The sequence below is a fragment of the Aulonocara stuartgranti genome, assembly GCF_965226115.1.
Source record: "Aulonocara stuartgranti genome assembly, chromosome: 17".
Classification (NCBI taxonomy): Eukaryota; Metazoa; Chordata; class Actinopteri; order Cichliformes; family Cichlidae; genus Aulonocara; species Aulonocara stuartgranti.
The window spans coordinates 28,397,973-28,424,316 of record NC_138953.1 but is presented as its reverse complement, the minus strand read 5'-3'; the positions used below and the strand labels follow the sequence as shown (position 1 = coordinate 28,424,316).

The following is a 26,344-nucleotide window of genomic DNA, read 5'->3' as shown; positions in this document are numbered from 1 at the left end:
AATTATTGCTAATCCACAGTCTGTCTTTATTTTGTTCTTGCAGAGGGACTACGGTGGCCCACTGGTTTGCCAGGAACATGAGCGCAAAGTCATAATTGGTGTGAGCATCCAAAGGACAAAATGTGCCTCATCACAGCCAGCACTTTTTGTTAATGTTGCTTTCTACTCAGAGTGGATATACAAAGTCTTCAGACTTTACCCGAATGTGTAAAGAAACTAATGGAGTGGTGTGAAAAGCAACCCACAGGGGACTACCATAGCTTGCAAGAGCTGACAGAGGAACTTGGGCCACAAATCTCCAACATGGATTATTGGGTGGCATACAGAAAACGACTGTATGATAGTGACAAGTTTGGATTTTATGGTGGAATCTGTCGCCATCTGTAGATGACATAAACTAGAAATTGGAGACTGGATGCATCTAATTGGTTCTCACCCATTCTTCGATTTTGCAAATGAGGAGATCTCGGCATTTTCGAAATCAAAGTCTTGTGCACATAAACGGAGTGCAAATTGTTTTTTTTGACATGTTCAGAATTTCTGAAGCCATGCAAACAATGACAGTGAGGAGGACACTTGTGATTCAGTATTATCTCCTGGAATATACTTGAACCCAACTCTTTGGTGGTTATCACTTTAGGTAGCCTTCATTGACTGGGACCTTTTCTTTTTTTTAGATGAAGAAGAAGAATTTTTTTAAGTGTCGAGCTGGTCTTTTTACCTTAAACACAAGCGATGTGGATTGACATAAATGTGGCCTTCATGACATAAAAAGGTACTTATCTGGTATTAAGGTGATTATCACAGCAACTAAAGGTGTCCATGTCCCAGAAAAGAAAATATATGCGTGAAAATGTCATTACAATCTGCCTATTATGTTCCCTTTGTGAAAATAGCCTTTCAGCCTGGCAGTGCTAATTGTGTGCAGTAGCTGAACTACCTTTTCCCCAGTTAGCTGTAACTATTAGTTTTCCCCATGAGAGGGTCTAAGTAAGACGGAGCAAACTGCTCCAAATCTTATGCTAATATTTGTAGCATGAGAGAAAGAAGAGCCATGCCAAATATAACATGGCTATTTGGTCTCCAGTTTGGAGGGAACTGTGGCCCCTGGCGGGCTGTGTGTGGTCAGTAGGATATTTTATAGGTTTTGGGGTTTTTTTGTTTCATGGAAAGCGACTCTGTATGTGGATACCTGCAGATTTGTTTTGTTTCTGCTGTGCTGTATAAATTTATAGGTCTTATAGATCTGGAATATTTTTGGGTCACTCGGTAATGTCAGATTGGCTTATTTGTGCTTAAGTATGTTTAATATTTAAAGAGACTGGTTGCTTCTAAGTAATGTATATTTATTTTTCTAAATGAAAAAAACTGTTCCAAAACGAATTTGTAATTCCACATGATATTTTGATGATAATTTCTTGTTTCGAAGAATTACAGACTTTTAAATAACTGTGGCGTAAACCTGACATTTAAATAACACAGACCAGAGCAGAATATTAGGTACAATATGCCTCATATGGCCAAACTTTAAAATCAAGGATCTTTGTTTCATGGTATTATTTTGCCCACAGGTAAATTTTGAATCTAGGAGGATGGGGGATATTTTCTTAAGGCAGTGATAGTTGAAATGGGGTGAAGGAGACAGACTACAATTTAAGTTCACATTCACTCCTACAGCCAATTTAGCATCTCCAGTTAACCTAATATGGAGGAAGAGGAAGCTGGAGCACACGGCGAAAACCTACTCAGGTACAGGCTGGCTGGTTGATTTGAACCTGGGATGTTCTTGCTGTAGCACAACTACTGCAACCACTCTTCTATACTTTATTTTAGCTCATAAAAGGACCTGACAAGAGACAAGAGTTGCCGATTAATCCAGTTTTCACTCATATTAATAAAGCTTCTTTGGGCTGATCCCTTATAAGGGGTCACTACAGCGGATGGATATGCATATCTGATTTGACACATTTTCCTGCACCCTCTGAGGGATTTGTGTGTCCTCTCAAGCTCAAACCAGTGATCTTTTGTCTGTTAGGTGAATATGTTAGTCACATTTTTTTCTTTAACATTGATATTAGTTATTAATGGTGTTCCATGCAAAGGGATAAACAAGATGAACAAAATCATCAGGGGAGGGGAAAATCCCTACATGAAAAATCAGAGCATAATTGACTTTTGACACTTTCAACTTAGCATTACACAGATTAGAAAAAATAAATATGTGGTTTGCTTACAAGACTCTCATTCCCACAACTTTAGAATAACCAGAACCTAACCTAATGATGCCCCAAGTGGCCTTGTGTTTCTCAGCTATCAGCAGCAAAGTAGCTGTGGGGATGTTTGTGCATGTCGCAACAGCATTTAAAACCTAAAATTCTAACTCTCAGTTCTAAGATAACTGCTGTAAATATCATGTTGGAAATGTTACAGTAGAGTCACAAAAAATGATATATTTGGCTGTAAGTCAATGGGTTTTATGTTCTAACCAGTGAGTAAGTCATTTGGCCAGGATTCACAGGAATTCTTGTAAAGAAACAAACGGTATTCAGTATCATTGTATGAATGCAAGCCTTTAATAGTCTCACACAGGTTTCCAATCAAAGTGAAGGTCTGTAAAGTGGCTAATTTATGGAAAGGTAACTTCCTGAAAGGCTGATTAAACAGCTAAAACCAATACTCATGTGGCAGATCATGAACCACAACGAATGCTCTTAAGGTGCCGTTGCTGTTATTTAATTTTCCCTAATATAAAAAGCCTCATACAAATTGTAATTTTTGTAAATATCATACTTGAGTATTTTTATTCCTTGATCATTCTGTTCAAATGTTTGTATACTGTAAAATATAACAGCTGCTATTTTGTGTTAGTGATTTGTTTCATATTGGTGATCTTTCCCAAAATTTGTAACCCTTTGTAATTTTCCTATTTTAATAAACACCTTAACATTACACTAAGCTGTATCCGTCTTAGCGCTTGACATATTCCTTTGCGGAATATGTTGCGAGGAACATGCCAGAAACACCATCTCTGAGTCTGTTTACTCCATCTTTTGGCAGTTTGGTCCTTATATCAGTCAGAGAAGCAAATTCTAGTGTATAATAAATACTCTTAAGTGGCTAAAGCAACGGGGGTCATACATACAACAAGGGAAGGAGATAAATAATAACATGTCAGGAACATTTGGATAACAAATTTGGACATCCCAGACTAGAGTGAGGTTCAGTTGAACTTGGATGTGCTTTTCAGCAATTCCTAAAGTTTTAGTTGCTCAATATGAGATAAGATACAGAGAATCCTCCAGATGTAAGATTAATATTTCTGTCAAATTAGTATATGAAGGCTTTTAAAGTAGTGCACTAAGTATTCAGGTTTATTGCTTAAGAAAAAGAAAGCAGTACAACAGATAAAACTACCACATGAAAGCCTTGTAACAAGAATTGGGCATGCCCGCTGCTGTAGACTTTACATACTATTCACTTTGTAATACTGTAGGAGGTCAGAATGGATTTAGTTTTATTTTTCATTAAATATCAGTAGATAAGTAATCTATGAGATCCTGAATTCATGGATACATTTCTCCATCCAGAAAAGGTTAAAACAGCTGAAGAGTTTAGAAGAGGAAATGCTAGCAACCAAAAATATTGGGAAGCACAAGGGCACAATGGGTGCAATCCATATAAAAATGTATCTTGTAAGAAAACCATAGGATATTTTACTATATAAGCACAAACTGTAAAGAAATCACTGGAGCTGAAAAAAAAAAACTCTTATAAAAGGTCAAATACTGATCTCTGAAATGTGTCATAAATTAGCATAAAAACACTTGAAAACTGCATGTAAATTAAATACATGTGTTCAGTACCTGCTGTTAAAAATTCATATGCAGTCATCCTAAAACTTGCCTCAATTTATGCAAGATTGGTGGATGTTTCAGAAACAGTCACAACACAAACGTGGAGATATCATTTGACTATCTGGCTTCGTGATGTTATATTCCAGTGGGGGTCATTTCGCCAGTAGGCCACTTCCATGCTGCTGACCAAGCTTTTTGTATTCTGAACCCAATCTTTCCCCTGCTGACCAATTATCAGGAAACTCAGAGACTTACTGTCTCCTCACTGTAGTAAAGGGATATAAAGGAACTCAATGCCTCTGCCCTGTTGCAGTCGTAAAAAGTGATACCGAGCGGAGCAGATATCAGGTCGCATTTAAACTTTAGGTTTTTTTTTAGGGATTCTCCCACCGGCTTTTCCTGGACTGAAATCTTGGAAGTGTTCCTTACGCTCCTACACTGACACAAATGTCAAGCCTAACAATATAAAGGAGATCACGTCCATATCATCGTGTGGTAACCTTAAATGATCCATGGAGCAATCGTTTATGTAGGAGTCAAGAAGTCTTTAAAACTGATATATAACTGAGGAGCACAGCAAAGTATTCATTAAAGATTATACTCAGAGATTAAAATGTATCTCTTAATAATCTCTGTCAGTACTAAACTCTACCTTCTTTAACTTGAACCTAACTTTATTGTCCTTGTTGCCCAGCAACAAGAACAATAAAGCTTTCTTCCAAGAAAAAGTTTATTATCATCCTCATCTTATCTATTTTCTCATCCCTTCTGGTGCTATAAAGTCACATTAAGTTTGCTTCATTGCAAATGGGTTTAGTGAATTAATTTAATTATCTTACCAATCAAAAATTACATTGCATGCTAACAGCACAGACCTAAGGAAAAGTGATGAGTCGAGCTGCAGTGCAATTAAGAGGCAAAGGGTGGAAAGGACAACATTGTTGGGTCCATACTTTGTCTCCCTCTACTGGTTGAAAAGTGTCCCTTCAGTCGAGCAATTAAGCAGCAGTCAAAAGCTCTTCCCGCTGATCCACTGGTCTCATTATCAGTCCATGTAGAGATGCTGATTCACATCCGGGACCAACAGAAACTGCTCATTTGTTTGAAACTGACTCCAGGTAAACGGCATTCCCTGCTGGTTCCACTGTTGAATCACAGGGCAGTCTGCCCCCCCTGTCTTTGTTGCCAAAGGGCAGGTTCTCCTCATGTCTGTGTGGTGGGGAACCAGTGGAAAACTGTATCCATCTCTGTGGAGATCCAGAGGAGTTTTGTCTATGTTTTGCATGTCACTCGGCAGATGGGGAAATGAGGATGTCGGACATTCAGAATTCCTCACGGCTGTACGTCAAGGGGGAAAAGATTATTTTCTTTAATTTCTGAAAAGTTATTGCATAGAAATTAAGATAGTACAGTATGTACTTAGGAACAATTGAGAGTAGTGATTTTAAGTGATATTGTGATCCAACAGGCAGGCTTTACCCTACACCTACCCTATTGTTCATATTTAAACGAATAAACACATAAATAGTGAATAGAGTTTACCATCCCTACAAATCCCAAATGACTTGTGAAATCGACATAAATTTATTACATGTTTAACGTATGGCTTCATAGATAGGCAACTTTATATGATGACCAACAGACAGGTAGGAGGGAAAATATTAGAATAATACCTTTTTTGTGCAACCTTAAATTAGTTCATAATCAGGATCATTGGATTCTTAATAGATTTTTAGCAGTTTAGTAAATTCAAACCCAAGCCCATCACAGGGAATGAAACTTTTTATAACATGTACTCTCATCACTGACCTTTATATCATATTCAGCTAAACTACAATCAAGCTAATCTCCAGCTTCTTTAACATCATTCTTAAATACTCTCTATCAATATGAATAAAAATTAAATTGAATGAAAATCCTCATAATCAAACAGAGAGAAAGATTATTAAAGACAGTGATTTGGTCAAAGACAGTTTTCCTGGATCTCACCTGTTTCTGTTGGGAAGAAGCAGCAATTTTGCAGCTTCCTTGCAACAGTGCTGTACGAGGAGCTGTCCGCATTGATTTTTGCCATTCCAGTAGCCTTGGAAACCGCATAAACAAAGTTTAAATACCACAATGTCACCAGACGTTTGTTAAAAACACAGAAATCTCATTTGGAAATTGCCTAGCATTGCCTAGAAATTGCCTAGAAAACTATGCTCGGAAAAACATTCACAGCGGCATGTTTTAAGGGCTCTAAAGTAGATATCACTGGTTTGCACAGTACCTGTTGAGATGTGAAGCTGTATGTCATTGTTGGATTCACAGGAACAAAGTCACTTTGCTTTTCAAAGTCTTCAGCTGCTACAAAGAAACACATTTTAACATCTATGAGGCAAGAATCGATGTGTTCAGGAGGACTTTCCATTACCAGTGTGTTCAGCTCCATTTATTATTGTCCAGTGGTCAAATTATACACATTCTTAACACATCCTTGCCACCCACACTCAGCTCCCAAGTATGTGTGCATCACACACAGACACACACTCAGACTTACTCTGCGTACTACCTCTCTGCTTGGCTTCTCTTCTCCATTTAGCACGTCTGTTAGAAAACCAGACCTTTGAGGGACAGAAGCCACACCTCAGGAACAGACAGCTTAAATGTATATGAATTTCGTGATGCTAAAATTGATGAAAAGTCTACCTTGATGGTGTCCTCGGGAAGTTTAATTTCAGCAGATAGCTTCTCTCTTGTGTACATGTCAGCATACTGGCTGCGAGAGAATTCTGATTCAACACAGAGAAATAGATCTTTAACTATTACTGAGTCTAAAAATTATGCATTGTGTTAGTTTGAAATAGCTGTAGAGGTTTTAAGTCACCTTGCTCAAGTGCTCTGCTCTGCTCTGGCGTAAAGGTGGTGCGGATTCTGTGCTGCACACCTTTGGATTTCTGTTTTTTACTGCACTCTGTCTCAAACTTCTCAAACTTCTTTGCTTCTTCTTGAGCCAGAGAATACAAATCTGCACATATGGAAACACACAGACTACATGCAGTTAATATTTATACATTTATGTGTTAAATTGTCATGTTCAGTGATAAAAATTCTGATCAAACTCGATAGTCTTCCTAAACCGTTATAAATGACTTCTCCAAGGACCAAGTTACTTACCCTGCTCAACCCTGACATCAGCGTTGAGGTCCATCCACGATGGTCCGCGGTCCAAGTGGATCTTTCTTAAAATCCTATTTATGGACGACACCTTGCAGAACACAGTGTGCACAAAACACCATCAAGTGCTGGAATCGTTTCAGTGTAGTTAAAGTACATTTGAATTTGAATCTTACTTACGCTGGGGACGTTGGAGGCCTTGCATATCCGCGCCGCTGCGAGACGTTTTCGGATTTCCCAAGCAAAAATAGTCGGATTTTCCCTTTTGCACTGGATGATCGTGGAGATGACACCGGGGGTGAGAAGTCGGGGGCGGCTCCCACCGATGGTCTTGGGTTCCAGGAGTCCTGTGCGCCGGTAGCGGCTCAGGATCTTACTGACGCACCCGTTGGACACCTAAAGATGCAAGTGAGCTCCACTGTGTTAAACAAGAATAATCCGTTGATGCTGCATTTAACATAACATCGCAAAAGCTTATTTTTTCGAAATCCAAAGTTGTTGTTTTTTTTTGTTGTTGTTTTTGTTTATCACTATTCAGGTTACCGTACCCTGAGTATCCTGGAGATCTGGCTTGGACGGACTCCCTCCAAGGCCAGCTGAATCATTTTTCGTCTCTTGGGTTGTGGGAGCGGTCTTCCGTTGAGAAACATTCCTCCTAACTGGTTGACATTTCCACCACCTTATCACAACACATACTAAATTGGTTATTTTTTCTAATTAACCGAATACAACGAGTCCACTAAAATGTCTTACTGTCGTTCATATCTAATCCATATTCACTGATTTGTAACGAATATAAATAAGTGGTTAAAAAATGAAAATGAACCTTTATTTTCCAGATCAGTGTTCGTTCCGCACATCTCTCCTTGCTCCCAGCCTTGATGATGAAACTGAAGTCAAAACTATAAGAACTTTTTTCCAGAGAGGGGGGAGACCTTGGACTGCAATGTGAAGAATGCGATAAATTAGAATTAACGAAATTGTCGCGGTAACTCCACTCCAGTCTGGTGAACGAATTACAGTGAGAGGAATCCCACCCTTCAGCAGCAATTTATAGACCTGCACACCTCAACATGACGTGGTGATCCGATTCCTGAAATGTAAATAGTCTACTGCTTTGAAAGAGAATGTGCGTGTTAAAGGCTGGACATGTGCTTCAAGTTGGTGCGTTTAAGCGGCCAGAATCTTCGGACATAGAACAATATCCTAGCTTTAAAACCACCTGTATTCTGATCCTTTTCGGCGATTCACAAAGCACGTTTCAAGTAGCCTATTTTAAAAGCAAATGCAGACGGGGGAAGACCAAGTGAGTGATAGGAATGTATTTTGTAGAAGAATTTCCCACAAAGCGTTCCGGCAAGCCAAAATTAGAGCTCGGTTTTTGTTGTTATAATAACATCTAGACATGTCATAGTGTGAAACATCCAATCAGATATAACCTACCCCCACATCATGTCAGCATCTTTGCACCATCTACTAGTGGGATATTACACACTGCACACTTGGGCAAAGCTGATGCCACCTGAGCGCACTTTACTAAATTTCTTGGCAATGTCTGATCATCTAAAGCGTCACAAACAAATAGATTAAGTCTGTTTTTAACGTCTAGTAGCCCGTGCACTGCTCCAGCAGCTGACACACAAAAGAGTAATATCCGAGCTTGGGAACTCAAAGAGCTTCCTTTTGCGCAGTAGCTGGTTGCAGTCTTAATTAGACAATGCAGTTTTCAGCGCAGCACACTTCAGTCCTTCTCTTTTCTGCTTTGGCTCTTCTTAATGTAACGAAAATACATACCTAACCGTCTTGTTTCAAAGAAACTACATGGTCAACATCAGTGTGTTTCTCATACTTTAGTGGGTCACGTGACTTGAACATCCTCTCCTAGGTTAAGTGGCTCAGATTAAAATGATCTCTGGTCTCCTTTCATAAAACAAACATTTGGAAATCTGCTCCTATGACGACTGCCATATGGTAAAGTGCTTTTGATAAATCATAAATCCATCACAAAGTCTCTTTATTACATTTTCTTTCAAAACGTGAACAAATAGACTCCTATATGGGCGCAAGGAAAGGGCCAATTGGGGGACCTCTTTTTATGCAGAAGAGGGAGGCTAAAACAACCCTCACAGATGTTCCTTGGGCAGCCAGCAGATAAAAATACGTTGTAAACGTTTCAAAGGGAAATATTTGACGAGCAAATATTAGCCTATGTGAAAACCCACACGAGGCTCGTCTTTTGGTCTGTTTAATGACTAATTGAATCATTAGTTGGGTCCACACAGATCGAAGTGCCACCGAAATAAAGGCTTAGATTTTAAAATGCCATATGGCCCAAATTATACATTAACCACAAGTTAGAGGATAATAATACTGTGTGTACAATCAGCCAGGTTGGATAGAGGACAGCCATTTTTGGACACCATCATCTCCTTGCCAACCGACACAAAGAACGACCAGGGCGACGGTTTCTATTTATTACCAGCGAGTCAGCGTGGTCATTGATTTATAGTACTTTACTGCACATACAGTGTGTGCCAAACGAGAATAATTAAAGAACTTATGCTGTGTTGTTAAGACAGCAACACGTTTTCGTTGTGCGTAAATTTTAGTATGTGCTCGCCAGGGGAAGGGGTGAGTTTCAGCGCTTAAATAGTGCCACGGACAATATATACGTTGTAGTTATATGCCATAGATCTTTGTCTTGTGTATAAAAACTTGCGTATTGGTGCTTTACTGCTTTACTGTGTCCTAAAGCGTTTAGAACTGTGAAAAACTCAGCCGCGTAAAAAGGTTACCACAACCTCTCCAAAGCGCACCGAGTAGCTGTGTGCGCAACGAACTCGTTTTCATGGTCAGTTTCCTCCATCCTGTTACGAGATGGCAACGCGATTCAAGGAATGTTGACCTTTTTGAATTTTAAGATCGTAAATGTTCCCGCATTCTGTGAATGGAGGTGATTGTTTTAGTTTTTAATCATTGTTAGATATCCTACATGCGGTTGCATGGCCGCAGATAGCAGGATAAAAGACGGAAACAGTCTGTCTTAACATGGCATTAAGTGTAAATGTGACTTAAATGCTTATTTTTATTTGATTTGATTTTTTACTTGACGGAACTAAAAAAAACTAATGCTGATTATATTTTTAACAGCTTAAATTTGGAAAATACACGCGTTATTCACACATTTTATGCAAGGTAAGTCATTCTTGCAATGCTTCATGTTCCACATGACCAGGTTTCCCAACATTTAGTCGCAACCTAACCCCCCCACTTTTTAATCATTAGGATTTTATTTATTTATTTATTTTTTACATTTTCATAGATCCCCAAACCAAACTTTATGCAAACGAAAATAAATCACTATTTATCCTTTTTTAAACACGTTTTAATATAAATATACATTTTGCGCTTTGTTTCTTCTGTGTTCTGCAGCACGGACACAGAAAATGATAAATATATTTTTATCTGGATTTCCCCCTTAAACCTTGTGCAGCTTTGCCATATCAAAGCATGCTCAATAACATTTGATTTTTTTTTAAAATTGTAATATACCTAAACGATTAAAAATAACAACAAAAATACAAGCATTTTTAGATCGTCAATTCTATGATTTGATTTAGTTCAAAGGGTTTGATTTCACAATGGTTTAAAGCATCAAAAGTTTTATTAGCAGCTCCAATTTAACGGTCACCAGCTGCCCAAGAACACAGTGTTCTGGCGCTGGCCTGCCTTTGTTTTGTTCTGTTTTGTCAATAAACCAGTTGAACCTTTATATGTTCTATGCTTGGGTGAGCTCGTGTGTGTGTGTTGGACAATATTTAGCTGTCAACAAGCTAGTAAAAACTTCCCTTGCAATCACTGATTGACTGACCTGAACATACAGACTACCAGGTTTAAGACTTGGTGATACTATTTATAGGACGTAAAATGAACGTGAAATGTGTATATATGTACACACAACATACAAGAAGATGAATACAAATTGAAATCAGATATACATGAATCAAACACAGCATTAAAACTACTGATAGGGGAAGTAAGCACTGACCTATTTTGAGGCAATGTTAGGTTAGGAAATATTAGTTTCTCCCATTCATGTGGATTTTACATTAATATCACCACACACTACTTACACTACTTACCTAAACAATGCTGACTTTGGACCACTGTCTATCTATCTATCTATCTATCTATCTATCTATCTATCTATCTATCTATCTATCTATCTATCTATCTATCTATCTATCTATCTATCTATCTATCTATCTATCTATCTATCTATCTATCTATCTATCTATGGAGAAGGATGACTGTCCTGCCAACTTGAATACTAACTAGAGTTTTAAAAAGCCCATAACGGAGATTAACCTTTACATGAAATATATAAATATACGTAAATGCATGAATTATAATTATAGTGAAAAGTGAGAATAATGGGGTAATTGTCCAAGTTTCTAGCAATACCTTGAAAACTGTTAAAAACTTATCTTCAAGACATTTTTTTACTCTGCTGCACATCCTGCAGACTGCTGACAGTATTTTAAATAATGGAGTCAGCATCGCTGTTGGGGAGATTATCATTTCTAAATTACCCCGTATGTTTTTTCAAATAATACTTCTTTATTTATTTAAAAAGGACGTCATGTCAGTATAACTCAGTCTACATATACACCAATGCATCAGCATAGCCCAGTATTCATGTTACTTAGAGGGAAAATCCAGCTGTGGTCACCCACACTCATCATGAGCATGAATGTCATGGTAATTCTGGGCTTTAAATGGTTTCTTTGAACTGCTTTTTTCCAGCATGAAATGTTTGCTCAGCTTACATCTTTAACATTAGAAAGCAAGAATGTGGTGTACAAGTTTGACTATTTGACTATATTTTAGATTTTCACTAATCCACAGTATACATATAGTTCTTTACAGTAAAATTATACATGCGGGCTTAAATATGTACATACCTCAAACAAGCTAATGGCAACATTCTGGCTGGATATTTGACTACCCTTCTTGTCTAAATTGGTCAAGTTCATTCAAATTGGTTGGTTTCCTGACATGGACTTAACTTTTAAGCACAGATTTTCAGTTGTGCTGAAGCTGGAGCTTTGAGACATCCATTCCAGAAATGTAATGCTAGACTGCATTACTTATTTCAAAACCAGTTTTGATGTGTTGTTGGAACACCCAAATGTGTTCAAGTTTCACCCATCTAGATTTTGAATTGAGGTAAAGTTAAAGAATCTGGGGGTAGTCCTCCTTCTTCATTACTCCATCCACTTTGTGCAATGTACCAGTAAAACTTTTCTCTAAAAGGCATTTGGCTTGTCCACATGTGCAGCTGCAACATTCAGTCAAGCTTGGCGGTGTTGATTTTAGACCAGAGTCTCCTTTCTTGGTCGATACAGCCCATGGAAAACTTGCTTCAGTGTGGACAGTGACCCTAGTGTTCCAGCAGTTTCCAGTTCATGGCAGCCTTGAGCTCTGATTGTTTGTGGGATGTTCCCGAACATCCTAACAAATGCCCTTCCATCTAAGGGTGAGAGTCCAGGTCTTCCTCCAGACTTTGACAAAGTGGTGAAACAACCAACTAACTTGTACTTATGTACAGCTGTTTGAACTGATGATCTTCAAATCTACAGTTGTTTAGAATTAGCTCCAAGAAACCTTTCCAATGTCTAAACGAAACACCCAATTCTTATTTTAGTCATAAAACATGTTTGCTGTACAATCATTCCCCTCTGAAAAAAAGAACAGTTCAAACAGTTAAAGCCCAAAACTATCATGATAGTGATGAAAATGAAGAGTGTTTACAAATGGAAAAGCACTCTCTAGATCTGCATAATCAGTCATTAAAGTATGCAATTTCATAACTGCTCATATACAGAACACAGGTGACAAACCGAAGTGAAAAAAACAAAACCTTTATGCTTGGCATTCTGTTGGAGACATTTTAGCAGCATAGTTTGATTCCACTTCTTCCCTCCCTACTGCAAATCAGTACAAGGAATTTCTGAGAGATTGTGTTTATTCATTGATGTAATTGAAGGATGTGATATATTCAGATATTCTGATGGTTTCTTCCAGTATGATTAAACTGGAGAATCAATACAGGCAGTTTGGCCTTTTATTTGAAATATCACTTACACAGACCACTATCACACCAAGACTAAGCATGTCCTTCACGACATCCACAAACCTTCTCTTTGGTTTTCCTCTGTTCCTCCTGCCTGTCAGCTTCATATTCAATATCTCCAGTATATCCACTATCCTTCCTCTGCAAATGCCCAAACCTTCTCAGTCTTGCCACTCTAAAGCTAAAATTTGTGAATATATCTGCGTTATTTCACTGTTATTATTGTTTATAATACATATTCTTTGTTTCCATCGACCAACCTTTAATGTATTTTATTTGTCGCTTTGGAGGTGTGTGACGAAATTTACGTTTTTCCGACACGGCTTGAAGGCAGCGTTAACTGGGGTAACACTGTGCTGACGTGTCGTACCTCTTGCACCGGAAGTCTTTATTTCAAGTCGCTTACGCGGTCAAAAAGCATCTCCATTAACTTCCATTGACGCTGGTCTCCAGACCCGGAAGTATTTTCACGTGCGTGGCAAAGTGTGTTTCCGGTATAACGTGTGTGTTGATCGGTGTTCAGCCTTTTTCTCTTGGCTTTCATTAGAACAGTCACTCACCTCAGAGTCCCAGCTCACTTGCCTGGTTACCCGTTAACGGCGTTGAATCTCAAACCGGTGGACATGGCATCTGTTTCGGGACCAGCTCAGACAGCCTCTGCTTCGGCTCCTCCTCTGCAAAGAGGAATCGTGAAGATGGTAAAGAGCCTAACGTGGATATGTGTACACACTGCGTGAGTGTAGGGAGGCAGCTAGTTAGCTCAGGGACCCAAGGGCTAATAAAGGCTCATAAAACTCATATAGCCTTAAGTGATCTTATTTGACGTTACAAATAATACGATCTGTTGAATGCATCTGTTGACAATGTGGTGCTGACAAGTTTAAATAACTATCTTAGGCGATTCGCCACTAAATCTGTTAGCCTGCTAGTAAGCAGAAGGAAACATTAGCATGGTCGCTATCTTGATAGTTAGCTGGAAACTATTTGGTTAGAAATTCAAAGTTTATTGGAATTGAGTTGTTTTAAAACCCACTGACTGGTTTGAGTCACATTTTCTTGTAGACGAATTACCTAGGAACTACTGCATTTTAGTAACGTGGGAGCTGTAACGACACCAGATGTTTAGTTTCTCAGCTAACGGCTATGCTAGCCAATAGCTAACTTATATTTACTTTAAAGCAACTGGTTACTTATATGAACAAAGTTCGTTGTGTCTGTAAACACTGTCCACTTTGTGTTGAGCAGTAGCGCAGACTAAACCAGTTTAATCAATGCTTCCCAGACTAGCGTATAAACTAAGTTGAGAAACTCCTGTCCTCTAGTTGCCGTTTCGCGTTTTGTCACGGTTTCCTGCGGGTTCCGCTGAAACATCTTCTAGCTTCAAAGTGTCTGTTAATAACGGCGGGGCTCCAGACATTGTAAGATAGTAGCTGGCTGATGTGTCCCGTCAGCTGAAGCCACAGACGAGGGATTTTCTCGGTGTGCTGGTTAAAACCAGCCAGAGAAAACTGACACGTAGCTGCAGTTTTCTTGCCCCCTATAATCTGCCATTCATCTCGGTTGTGTGTAACCTATGTTTGTCCATATGTTGCTTAGGGTTGAGTCATGGGAAACTTTATTCAGTGTCAGTTTTTTTCTCGTGTATTTTCAGTTTCAGCCTGGGCACTTCTGCTATCTTACTTTGTTTAAAACAATTTTCATATATATAATTGGTACATACAGATCCGTTTAAGCACCTCTCATGATGACAGTTTCATGGTGTGTTTCAATTAAGTCATTTAACATTTGAATGAGCTGACAAAATTAATAAGTTAGTGTTGTTGTTTGTTTGTTTTTTCAACTGCCCTTTGTGGCCCATACAGACCTCCGTACTTGAAACAAACAGACAAAAAACTACTGTCCAATTTCTGCACTCTATTAAAGAATGATGCTTCCCAGTCTTTTAATTTATTTAAATAGGACCAAATCACAACAACAGCCTTTGAAAACACTGAAAGAAGTTGATGCATTATGGTGCATGACAAGAAGTCTGAACAACTGTTTTTTTGTTATGAAGGTGATCAGTGAGTCAGGCAGAAAATTCAGGGTGTAACTGTCTGTTACTCGTTACAGCTACACCTCTGTTTTGCCTTTACTTGTAGGGAGTGGAGTCGGTTAGTGGGAGCACCTTTGATTTGATTTATCTAGAGCAGATCTTAGATCAACAACACCCAGTGATGCTTCCTGCAGACACCCTGGGGAGTTAGCAGATAAAGGTTGTTTGCTCAGATTTGTGTAAATGCCATGGTTGTCAAACCCGACAGGAGGTTATCGTCTGTGCCATCACATGGGCTGATCTCGCCTTGCATTTGAATGACAGTCACCATAGTAACGTAGTACGAAGCTCCTTTCCAGTCAATTGTACAGGCACATTAGCATCCACACTGTTGATTTCCTCTTTTGCTGACTAATTGTATTTAATGTCACACCAATTTAAATAATTCCACAGCTTTTATTCACATCTGTGTGTGTGTGAAATTATTATGGTTTAAGAGCAGAATCTGTGGTGTTTTTAACCAATATTCGTACTTTTGCTTCTGTCGTACCGAACTGACCATTTATATTGTCTTCTTTGCCAGGTCTTGTCAGGCTGTGCCATCATAGTTCGGGGTCAGCCTCGAGGTGGCCCACCCCCAGAGCGTCAGATCAATCTCAGCAATATCCGAGCTGGGGCCTTGGCCCGCCGAGCCGCACAGGGCCAGCCCGACAGCAAGGACACCCCTGATGAGGTGAGTGGTTCTGTTGGTTTGTGTTTATATTTATGTTTGACACATATCAGTGTCAGTATGTTACCAATAATGGTGTGTCGTGGAAAAATCAGAGTCAGTGTGTTAAAGAGTAAGTGCAGGTCATATGCTTAATGAAATTTAAAGGACCTGCATTTGTTGATTTGGCTGGTTTCTCACATAAAGGAAATGTGCACACTTGCTGAGACATTGACCAAATGAATCAAGTCATTTGCATGTGCATCAGGGACATAGCATTAGTACACAATTTTAATTGTTTCAGTGACATATTTAAGAAGGGGCCAGCATTAGTGTGGCTATTTTCATGTCAATACAACACACCTTTATGCTGGTCTTGTGGCTGTGAACCTTGGAGGCTAAAGGAAGTTTAAGCTGTAGGTGGTTCCCCAACATGTTTTATCCAAAAGAAAGGATTGGATTTGTACCTGAGCCAGTATGTCTTTACTATTTGTTTACATCTACTGATACTGACATCTACTGATGAGTCAAATGTCACCTTTTCTTGTCTGCAATGTAGCCATGGGCCTTCCAAGCCAGAGAGTTCCTGCGGAAGAAGCTAATCGGCAAAGAAGTGTGCTTCACAGTGGAATACAAGAATATGCACAGGGAATACGGCATGGTCTACCTGGGGAAAGGTGTAGTGCCATTTCTTAAACTACAATTATGCTTCTTTTTAAAATTGTAACTTTAGTTTGTATTTCTATTATAAAGCCATGTCATTATGTGGAAAACATAGGTTGCTTTTTTTCTAACTCCTGGGACCTCCCTAGGAACCGGATGCCCTGCCTTTCTTTTTACCCTTGCAATTTTCTGATGGTACATTGCGGTAGACTAGTGATGGTAATACATTTTCTTTGTCTTTCTTTTTATTTTAGACACAACAGGTGAAAACATTGCTGAGTCCTTAGTGTCCGAAGGCCTTGCCACAGTCCGCAGGGAAGGATTCAGAGGGAACAAGTAAGATTTTTGGTTCTATTCTTTCTGTTATGTGTTAGTGTTTGTTTTAAGAGTTTCATTTTTTATGATTTTTGGAATCTTAAACATAGTTGTTTTTTTTAACCAGTTGGGAGACTTTTTTTTTTTTTTTTGCATGTAGCTTCTGTGTATGTTTTAATTATGTTGAGAAAAAAAAGGCACCATAGCATTGCAGCTGTGTAAAAGTAATTGTCATAAAAGTATGTAAGTATGTAGTTGAGATCACAGGCATGGCTGACACATGATTAGACAGTACTCGTGAATACTTCTCGTGGGACACGATGTCAACACGTTTAGGTGTTGCTGCCTATCCGATCCCATTGCATTGTGGCTGATGCAGAATTTATAATAAGAGTTTAAAAAGTACACTTACTGGATAATATATGTATTTTTTTTAAATCAGAATATTTGAAAAACAAATCACCCATAATGAGTAATAAACTTTTCTGTTATTGTTTAAAAAGTGCAGTATGTAAGTGAGTGAGGGAAGACACCTGCAGAAATAAGATTCAAGAAAACTATCCACTCACAATGAGTTCTTCGACTGCTTTCAAGAATGTTTTGTTTATACAACATATGTTTGGGATGTGATATGGTTAAAATGTCAGGGTGATGGTAGCAGGAGTTACTCGAGTCTGTCAAGGTCAGTGCAGACGGCCTATTCAGAAAGACCAGATAGAAATGTACCTGATACATCCGTCTTCTGTGCTCAAATTGTTTTGAGGCTTGTTTTGTCTTGTCTTGTCTGGTTATTGATTATAATTGTTGTATCAATGAGTGCTCTACATCTCTAAACCCTATGTTACGTCTATGAAAGCTTTAGCTTGGTAGTGAAAGCAAAAGTAAATAATTACTCAGAATCTTCTCCAGCCAGATGACAGCACAGCAGGTCTAGACCTGATCCAAGTTGGTAATTTCACAATTCTAATGAATGGTTTTGTTTTTTTCAAAGACATGGTCTAATTTGATCTGGATGGATATAAGATATCCTTTATAAGATAAAGATGTCATCTATGTGCAGAGACTAAAACTAGGAACTAGAAACTAAAATGAGGATGTTTTAAAAATAATGTGGCCATTTGTTTTATTAACTGAGAGAAACATTACTGGCATCATCAGTCTGCTAACATGACAGCATTGTCATTCAGACTGGGTCACTTTTAGTCCTTTCAGCTTCATTGCTTACATGCAAATGATCCGTGGCAACATGCATTATATAACACTGGCTCCAGTAAAGAGTAGACAGACTTTCAAACATTAGGTCTTTATGGCTTTGTCATCAAGACAAAACGAAAGTGTGTATGTTTATACAACAGCGCTTTAAGACAGGGAAATCAGAAGCATACAAGAGATGAATGTTTTTATCTAAATGACGAGGTAGAACGTTAGGGTGTACATGCTTTTGCCACTTAGGGTGTTCTCCAAGGTGGTTGGCATCTCAAAGATACACGAGAGACATCTTCAGTCCCAGTCTTGTGCATTTTATCTGCTGCTGTGACTGCAGGCGGTTTAGATGTTTGCTGTGCTGAAAGTGACTGAGCACCCTGGTAACTTAGTCTATGCTACTGTTATGGCAATCCTATGATGTCAGATGTAGTAACATTTTTGCATACATGAAGCTTTCAGGTGGCATCTGCATAGAGTGCGTGCTATGTACAATTTTAGTTGGTTGTATTTTATGTGTTAGGGTGCCATAATCAAATATGTTGGCACAACAAACCATAAGTGGGTCATTATATATGTAACTGATATTGTAGATTTGTTCCACTTAAAGATTGCCGGCTCAGTCAGTGCTATTAAAGTAATTTTGATGTCAGAGAGTTTAATTTGCATCTAAACACTTCGCACTTGGAACAGGGAGGAAATCACTTTTGGCAACATGAGGTAATCTTCTTGCTAAGGCTTATCGCAGTACAAAACTGGAAAATCCGTAGGGAGATATACATAAGTCCTCAACTAGTTAGACTGTAGAGAATTGAGATGGAGCCAAAGTATCCCAGATGGTGGCAGCATTACCCTGCTGCTATATCAGTGTCCCTCTGAAACTCTTTTCTGCCACATTGCCCTTAGGCAGTAATTCTCTAAATACACTTGCACATGCAGAGCTATAGGACAGAGTGCTGTATATCCCCCCCAGTGGCAGTATTTGCACATTACACACATTACAAGCAATTTGACTCACGCTGCTACATTTATATCTTCCAATATGAACAGAGATGATGTGACTATTTTGCAACTAATGACCTATTTCAAGCATTCTGCGCAATGGCCTAGAACAAGCACTAATGTAAATTATGCTTAAAGTGTAAGCTGGCATCATTTGGCCAAAGGGGGAACCCATTATTCAGGAAGGACTCGAGGCCTCAGTTTTTTGCGAGTGCACTAACCAACAGTATCATTGCTCTTCATGACTGGCTACATTGATCATACAAACTATGGTGTGATAATTATGGAGCTGATGATAATGATGATGGCTTTGGACAGTGCAGTTAAACATGTGCTCAGAAACTGAAGCTGCAGCTTAGCCTGTTCACAAATTTGGTGCACAGCAGTACACCGTGTTAGGATGGTACTGTATTTAATGACACTTTTTGTAATGCTACCAGCGCCATTTATAAGAAAACTATGACTATTCTGTTTTTTTTCCTTTCTTTTTCTCCTTTAGAAGTTAGAATTGAAATATGTGTTTAGCTTTCATATCGAAGCTAACAGATTCATCATTTGAATGATTTTTGCTTTGACTTGATCAGTCATAGAAAATGCTGTCTGTAGTGCTGAACCATAAGGGGACTGTATTGAGTTCAGTCATCAGTCTCGTCTTTTTAGTGTTGCATCTTAGCCTCTGTCACTATGTCTGCCTGCTTTTTCTTTGTAAATTGGTAATCTGTTTACAAAGAAAAGCTAGACCCTGAAAATTGGTTAGATTCCAGTGTGTTGCACTTTCCTTGTGAAATATTAAAGCCACAGGATGAAGGGGGAGCTCGACTTATTGGTTTATAAAGCCCACCCATCAGAGCCCCCCCCCTCCCGTTGCTTCTTTTTAACTGGAGCCCCAGAGGAGTACTGGTTGAGGGGTGTAACTGTCTGAGGGATAAGCTGTTTTTCTTCTAGGTCTCACTATTCACAGGGAGTGGAACCCTTCCAGTCAAGTACACCAGGGAACACGACTTACTATAACCTCTTCGAACTGTATGAAGACTAGAGGGAACCGTTTACTAAAGTTCCGCATTTTTGTATCTGTTTATGGTATTTTGGGTTGCACAAGGGAGACATGAGGTGATGAAAGATTTAGCCTACAGCATGTTCAAATATAAGGAAATTGGAAAGCTTCTCCTTGGCCCTTGTTTCTCCAGCAGTCTTGCTCAGTATTTCGCTCTCTCACCCGTCAATATCTGTTTTGATTTGAAGTAGTGTTGGTTGGAAGAGTTGCTGACCTAAAAAGAAAGCGGTCTATTTGGAGACATGGATAAGTTTGCTATCGTCTTCCTCCACACATGAAGTTATTTCTATATCTTAACCAATCTCTGCTTATGAGTTGCTCTCCTTTTATTTTGTGGCTTTATTATTTTTCTTCAGTCTGCATTCCTTGATTGCATTCTTAGTTTCTCTTTCTGTATCTTTGTAGGTTTCTGTTCCCGTCTGGTTCTTAAATACTAAGTAGCTTAAACAAAATGGACTTCTTACAGAAAAGTTTCACCATTGTTGCTCAGTAAGCAAGAAACTGTTTCAATTCAATCTGAAGTTTGTAGCTAAATCAGTGTAGAGGGGAAAGTGAACTTGACTGCATTTTGGGCGCGTGGCCAAAAGCCCAATTAAGTGCACACAGCTGGAGATGGGGGGGGGGGATATTGTGTGTCCGTATGTGTGTGGCATTTTAAATGCGAGCCACTTTGTTGGCTCTGCAAAGTGAAGCAAGATGCGAAAAATTTCAATTTCTCTGTTTATTTTTAAAAACCTCTTGTCACAGACCGCAACTCCCAGTCGGTCGGCCTTTGCTTCTTGGAAAAACAAAAACCCGCCGGCCAATTGAAGTTCTGAATAATTAAAGTTGTGCGAGGCCTCTCAAATGGCATTAGGCTGCACAATTTAGGAAGCCAGCATGGAATTAATTATGGCGTTTGTAGCCAGCTGCGTGGCTGCTTTTGAAGGAGCTGTTAAACACTGTTATTGTCGCTTCACAAAATGCTCAGATACATTTTTAAGCAGTTGTAATCTGGTCATCAGCTGGTTGCCAATAATACAAGAGTGCAGTTTTTTTTGGAACCGGCACTTAATTTAACAAAGCTAAAAACCATTGCAAGCACATACGGTCCTTTTCTTTTTTTTAATTATCACTTTTGCATAGCTTGTGACAGTTTTGTTGTGTGGGAATAAAAAACCTCCAGTTGGGGCTGTAGTTCTGTGAATTTGCGATGAAGCCAACATGACAGAAGTCAGTTGTTGTAATTGTAGTTATTGTTATGGTAATTTTTTGGCCTACTGGTATAGAGCTTTGAATCGACAGCCGGCATAAGAGAAGCATGTTGAACTTAACAAGGGTAGCGACTCTACAATCAAAACCTTTTCCTGCTTGTTAAATACAATGTGTGTGTGTCTCTCTAACCAGTGTGAAATTAATTGCAGCTTGTTAACACGCTGAGCCAGTGGTGGTTGTCAGAACGGTTTTATGGTGCTCAAAGACCCGTTAATCTTTGTAGGTGCTGTTTGTAACATGTAACAATATTTAACTCAAGCTGTTACAGCTTTAATGCACCTGTGTTCTTTAACAGAAATCATTTAAATTTCAAGGTTGGTGAGAAGCCACATATAAAGTAGTGCCGCAGTGGCAAGGTTTCATGCTGCATTGCGTTTTCACCGAAGGGAATCTTTTATAGTTGCCATGGAGTTTTTCGTTTTGGTCTCGCGGTTTGTTAAAATTAGAGAAACTCAACTGCCCCTGCAGTGATGAGCCCACACACTGCGGCTGCATTCAAGTTCTCATAGAATAGAGGGCTTGTCAATTGGCAAAATATCTCTCCCATAGTTTTCCACATATTTAAAATTGCATCACAAAGCTCATATAGAGAAAAGTTAGCGATGTTATTTCTTGCATATACATTTAGCACCATACAGATTTTACAGCTTTAAGAGCGGTCAAAATTTTGAAAAGTGTTTTTTGTGGGTGTTCATTTTTTGGTTTTGGTTTTTTCAGTCCAGAGCAGGCCAGACTGTGTGACTTGGAGGACCAGTCAAAGGCCTCTAAGAAGGGTTTGTGGAGCGAGGGTGGTGGCGCGCAGACTATCCGCAACATCAAGTACACCATAGAGAATCCCCGCAACTTTGTCGACTCCTTGCACCAGAAACCTATCAATGGTAAGGAATATTAGATGGACTTTTACCTCACTCTTGAAAAATGAATGTTTGGCCTATGAAGAAAAACAATACATGAAAATGTAAAAAGAGATTACATACATAACCTCTGTTTGTTTATTTGGATCATGGGCCTCATGAGCACTACATGTTGAATTGTACTAAATAACTTTAGAGCAGGAAAGTTTGGGCAGTGCTGTTTTTTCCCTTTAATATTGTGATCTGTAAGAGTCTTCAGAAAAACTGATCTTATTTAAAGTTAAGACTCTTAGATCATATCTTTATAAGGCAGCAGAAATCAGTTGATGTGGGCTTGGATGTTTTGTCCTGAATATCCACTTCATGGCATGTAAGGGCACACACTGTCTCGCTCTTCACCAGCTCATTCCTTTGGCCCTCATCTCGACCTATTCGAGGTGTATTGTGCCACTCTATTTCGAGAAGAGTGCCGGTAACAGTGGTTAAGCTCATTTCACCACCCTTCTGCGGAATAGAAAAATGAACAAGGGGCACTTTTTCTTTCTTTCATTTCTTATTCTTGCCATTTATGAGAATCTCAGGGCTATTTTAAAATTGGAGGCAGCAATCCAGTTGAAGTATTCTACACACAAAAAATAGCTGTTTAAAAATGGGTATGCCAGTTTCTCTCATCTGCTCATGCTACTCCCTGTTCCCATTGACATGCATGTAACACCTGTACATTCACATGTTCTATAGAGAGAAACCTTTAAGACACTGAGTGAGCCGATCGCAGAAGATTATTTAGGTGTGAAATTCCTTTTTTTAACAGTTACCTAAAAACCTGTCTAGATTAAATGCCCCTGCATTGAAGTCTGTTGTAATGCATATAAATTGGTTGTTTTTTTTCCCCCCACACAAAGAATTATGAAAGAAGTATGTACTGGGAAATTATGAAGCATACATTCAAGCTGACCACAGTCAAAGTGCTTTATTCATGTAGTGTCAGTTCAACAACAAAAGTGATCTCAAGGGAGTTTAAATTAGAGGTGGGAATCACCATACATCCCACGATACGATATTATCACAATACTTAATGCACGATACGATATTATTGCAATTTTTTAAAAATATTTTGCGATATTCAGATTCTGTACATAAAGGTAAACTTTATCAATATTCATTTTATCTAATAACAAAGTCTCACACTCAGTCTTTCTCTCATTTCAGTCAGTTTTATTGTTGACAAACTGAACGGTTTGTATTACAGTCTAGTCCAACTTAACTGAATGCAACCATCTGGTACAATTAAATGGTAAATGGCCTGTATTTATATAGCGCTTTTCTAGTCCCTAAGGACCCCAAAGCGCTTTACACATCCAGTCATCCACCCATTCACGCACACATTCACACACTGGTGATAGCAAGCTACATTGTAGCCACAGCCACCCTGGGGCGCACTGACAGAGGCGAGGCTGCCGGACACTGGCGCCACCGGGCCATCTGACCACCACCAGTAGGCAACGGGTGAAGTGTCTTGCCCAAGGACACAACGACCGAGACTGTCCAAGCCGGGGCTCGAACCGGCAACCTTCCGATTACAAGGCGAACTCCCAACTCTTGAGCCACGAACCACGAACGATTATAGCTATTCTGAACTATGCAATTTGTGAAAACTATGCAGCCCCTTCAGCAACTGAAGAATTTGAAAGTAAATTAAAACAAAATATAATTTTACATTTTACATAATGTAAAATTACATAATTTTACATTAAATAAAAAAGTTTTAAACTAAAATATCGATTTCTGCTGTACCTGTATCGATACATTATTAGCAAACAAAGTATCACGATACTACACAGTATCGATTTTTTTCCCCCACCCCTAGTTTAAATTATAAGGTAAAAACACCAATCATCAGACAGTCCCCCATGAAGTGACATGTGGTGACAGTGGAGAAGAAGAACTCTTAACAAGGAAGAGCAGACAGACAGAACAGGCTCTCATTTTTTTGCAAATACTCGAAATAAAGAGGATTAAAAAACAGACTGCGAGAGACAGTGGATTAAAGCTGGTTAATTATAACTTTAGTATTATTATTATCATTGTTATTATTTCAAGCAGTTTTGTATTCTTGATTATTTACATGACTCTTCATTAGCTTATCATACATTTATTAAACAAAAGTGTGTTTTATAAGATAATTTGTTGGCATTTTTGCCTTTGTTGGATAGTGAAACAGTGAAGATAGACAGGAAGATGAGGAAAGAGGGGTGCAAGACATGCTGCAAAGGGCCACGGGCGGGACTCAAACCTGGGCCGCTGCTCTCTGAGCTAAATGGGCGCCTAACAAAAGTGTCTTTTAAAGGGTTTAGTTCATTCATACACAACTTAGAGAAAAGGTAAATAATACAGAACACATAATTTAAAAAAAAAAAGCGAATTAATTGCTCTATTACCACACTATGGCGTGAAGGAGAGGTGAATGAGACGTCCCTCTGCAGCCTGAACTTACAGCGCTTTCTAAATTCAAGATTGTTCAGAGTCACCTGACCTAGCCCCTAACTTCAAGGTTTATAAAAGAAAAAAGTTTTAAGGTTAGTGCGTCTGTCTCCTGAGCTCACATGAGAAGCTGTTTCCAAAGGTTAGGTTTGTGATGAGAAAAGCTCTTAAATTCAGTTCTCAATTTAACATTAGAAGAGATGGTAATATGGGAGAAATGTGATCTCCTTTTTCCGGTTAGTACTTTTTGTACAGCATGTTGAGTCAACTAAAGATTTTTAGGACAACCAGATGACTGGGAATTACAGCAGTGAAAATAAGTAATGATAGAGTAGTTTTTCAGCGTCCCTCCGAAACAGGATGTTCCTAATTTTGACAGCATTGCACAGATGAAAGAAGGTATTTCTAGTGATTTGTTAAATGTGTGTATCAGGGAACATATGCTGGTCAAACTTAACTCCAAGATTCCACAAAGTTGTCATATCATGTTAATTATATTTTTTGCAAAATCATTCGAAGCAGCAGTTTATGAACACGATGTTACTTTTAAGGGTGTGAAAAGTATTCCAGTTCATTTTAACCAACATGAGCTCAAACTGATCACAGCCTTTTGATGTCAAAAAGAAGGAAGTGTTCTTCCTTTAAATCTAGAGTAGTGGGTTTTGGATGAAATGTGACTTTGATGTGGAGTTCAGTCTGTGACTTTCTCCTCTCAGAGGACAACTCTTTTCAGTCACACTGTTCATTAAATCATTGGGTTGTGTGTGCCTGGTTCCTGTTTTGAGTTCAATAACAATCACTCATTGAGCTTTCTAAAAGCAATTGGATTGCACCCTGGATCACTAGTAATTCACTCCTAGATTTCCATCTTTTAAACTCTACATTTTCCTAAGCCAGCAGTTGCGTGATTTAGTTTTGTGTAGTTCACAACAGTTACATTTAACTTTAAGAACTTGAGGTATTTAAGCACATCATAATTTGACACACAATCTTTGATTTTACATTATGTTGTCTCTTCTCCCTTTAGCCATCATCGAGCACGTGCGGGATGGAAGCGTTGTTCGTGCCTTGCTGCTCCCAGACTACTATCTGGTCACTGTTATGCTGTCTGGTATTAAGGTAACCACCACTTATTTGCTGCACATACAATTACATGTTACATAGTGTGGTTTTATTTGCTTTAAACAATTAAGTCTCTGCAGTTTCTGCAAGGAGATTGAAGTAACAACATGTAGTTAAATAAAAGCCACCCAGCTATTTTTTTTTGGTGGTTTTTGACGGTTCCTTCCAAAACCCCCACCCTTTTTTATTTCTTTATTTTTTTACATAAGTAATGTCTCTTTCTGTCACTTCCTTTAGTCTGTTTATTCTAGCAGTGGTGTTCTTGCACATTTGCCCATCAGTCTCTTTCATCAATTCCAGCTTTGCCAATGGATCACTTAAGATAAATAATGTTTTTCATCCCCCACTTGAAGACATTTCATTCATTTCAAGGTGTTCTTCGCCTCATTGTTCAAAGACTTGTCTGCTTGTGTCGCCCATGGCGCTTATATTTGTCTGGTATTTTGCCACGCTTCAGACATGATTAGAGATAACATGCACATCAAGGTGACAACAGTTAAGAAGAC

The 26,344-nt window shown here is 38.8% G+C and overlaps 3 protein-coding genes across 9 annotated transcripts in view; 2 read left to right on the top strand and 1 right to left on the bottom strand.

The window, feature by feature from the left end:
* hgfa (hepatocyte growth factor a) overlaps window positions 1-3,034 on the top strand; it is a 42,204-nt gene extending 39,170 nt beyond the window's left edge. For 3 of the 6 annotated variants that reach the window (XM_082510130.1, XM_082510133.1, XM_082510131.1), the window contains exon 18: window positions 44-3,033. In XM_082510130.1, the coding sequence (XP_082366256.1) occupies window positions 44-211 (168 nt within the window). In that variant the 3' untranslated portion in view covers window positions 212-3,033. Of the gene's footprint in view, window positions 1-43 lie in introns of all 6 variants that reach the window. The other 3 variants (XM_082510129.1, XM_082510134.1, XM_082510132.1) reach the window with 3 other exon arrangements.
* Window positions 3,035-4,663: 1,629 nt separating this feature from the next.
* pax4 (paired box 4) lies at window positions 4,664-13,531 on the bottom strand. 2 transcript variants are annotated; one of them, XM_082510495.1, is made up of 12 exons: window positions 13,407-13,531; window positions 13,210-13,327; window positions 7,837-7,951; window positions 7,559-7,689; window positions 7,191-7,406; window positions 7,011-7,101; window positions 6,721-6,861; window positions 6,543-6,625; window positions 6,394-6,457; window positions 6,124-6,200; window positions 5,844-5,937; window positions 4,664-5,192 (listed from the first exon to the last, which is right to left on the bottom strand). In XM_082510495.1, exons 3-12 carry the CDS (start codon window positions 7,868-7,870, stop codon window positions 4,900-4,902), a joined length of 1,224 nt encoding a protein of 407 aa, XP_082366621.1. In that variant the 5' UTR covers window positions 7,871-7,951; window positions 13,210-13,327; window positions 13,407-13,531; the 3' UTR covers window positions 4,664-4,899. The 2 variants fall into 2 exon arrangements, with proteins under 2 accessions (XP_082366621.1, XP_082366622.1); XM_082510496.1 differs by having other exon boundaries at window positions 6,406-6,457; window positions 13,210-13,531.
* A 122-nt stretch (window positions 13,532-13,653) lies between these two features.
* Window positions 13,654-26,344, top strand: part of snd1 (staphylococcal nuclease and tudor domain containing 1) — a 174,855-nt gene continuing 162,164 nt past the window's right edge. Inside the window, exons 1-6 of the mRNA XM_082510494.1 lie at window positions 13,654-13,844; window positions 15,765-15,914; window positions 16,450-16,567; window positions 16,808-16,889; window positions 22,099-22,259; window positions 25,744-25,835. Of these exons, the coding sequence (XP_082366620.1) occupies window positions 13,770-13,844; window positions 15,765-15,914; window positions 16,450-16,567; window positions 16,808-16,889; window positions 22,099-22,259; window positions 25,744-25,835 (678 nt within the window). The 5' untranslated portion in view covers window positions 13,654-13,769. The remainder of the gene's footprint in view (window positions 13,845-15,764; window positions 15,915-16,449; window positions 16,568-16,807; window positions 16,890-22,098; window positions 22,260-25,743; window positions 25,836-26,344) is intronic.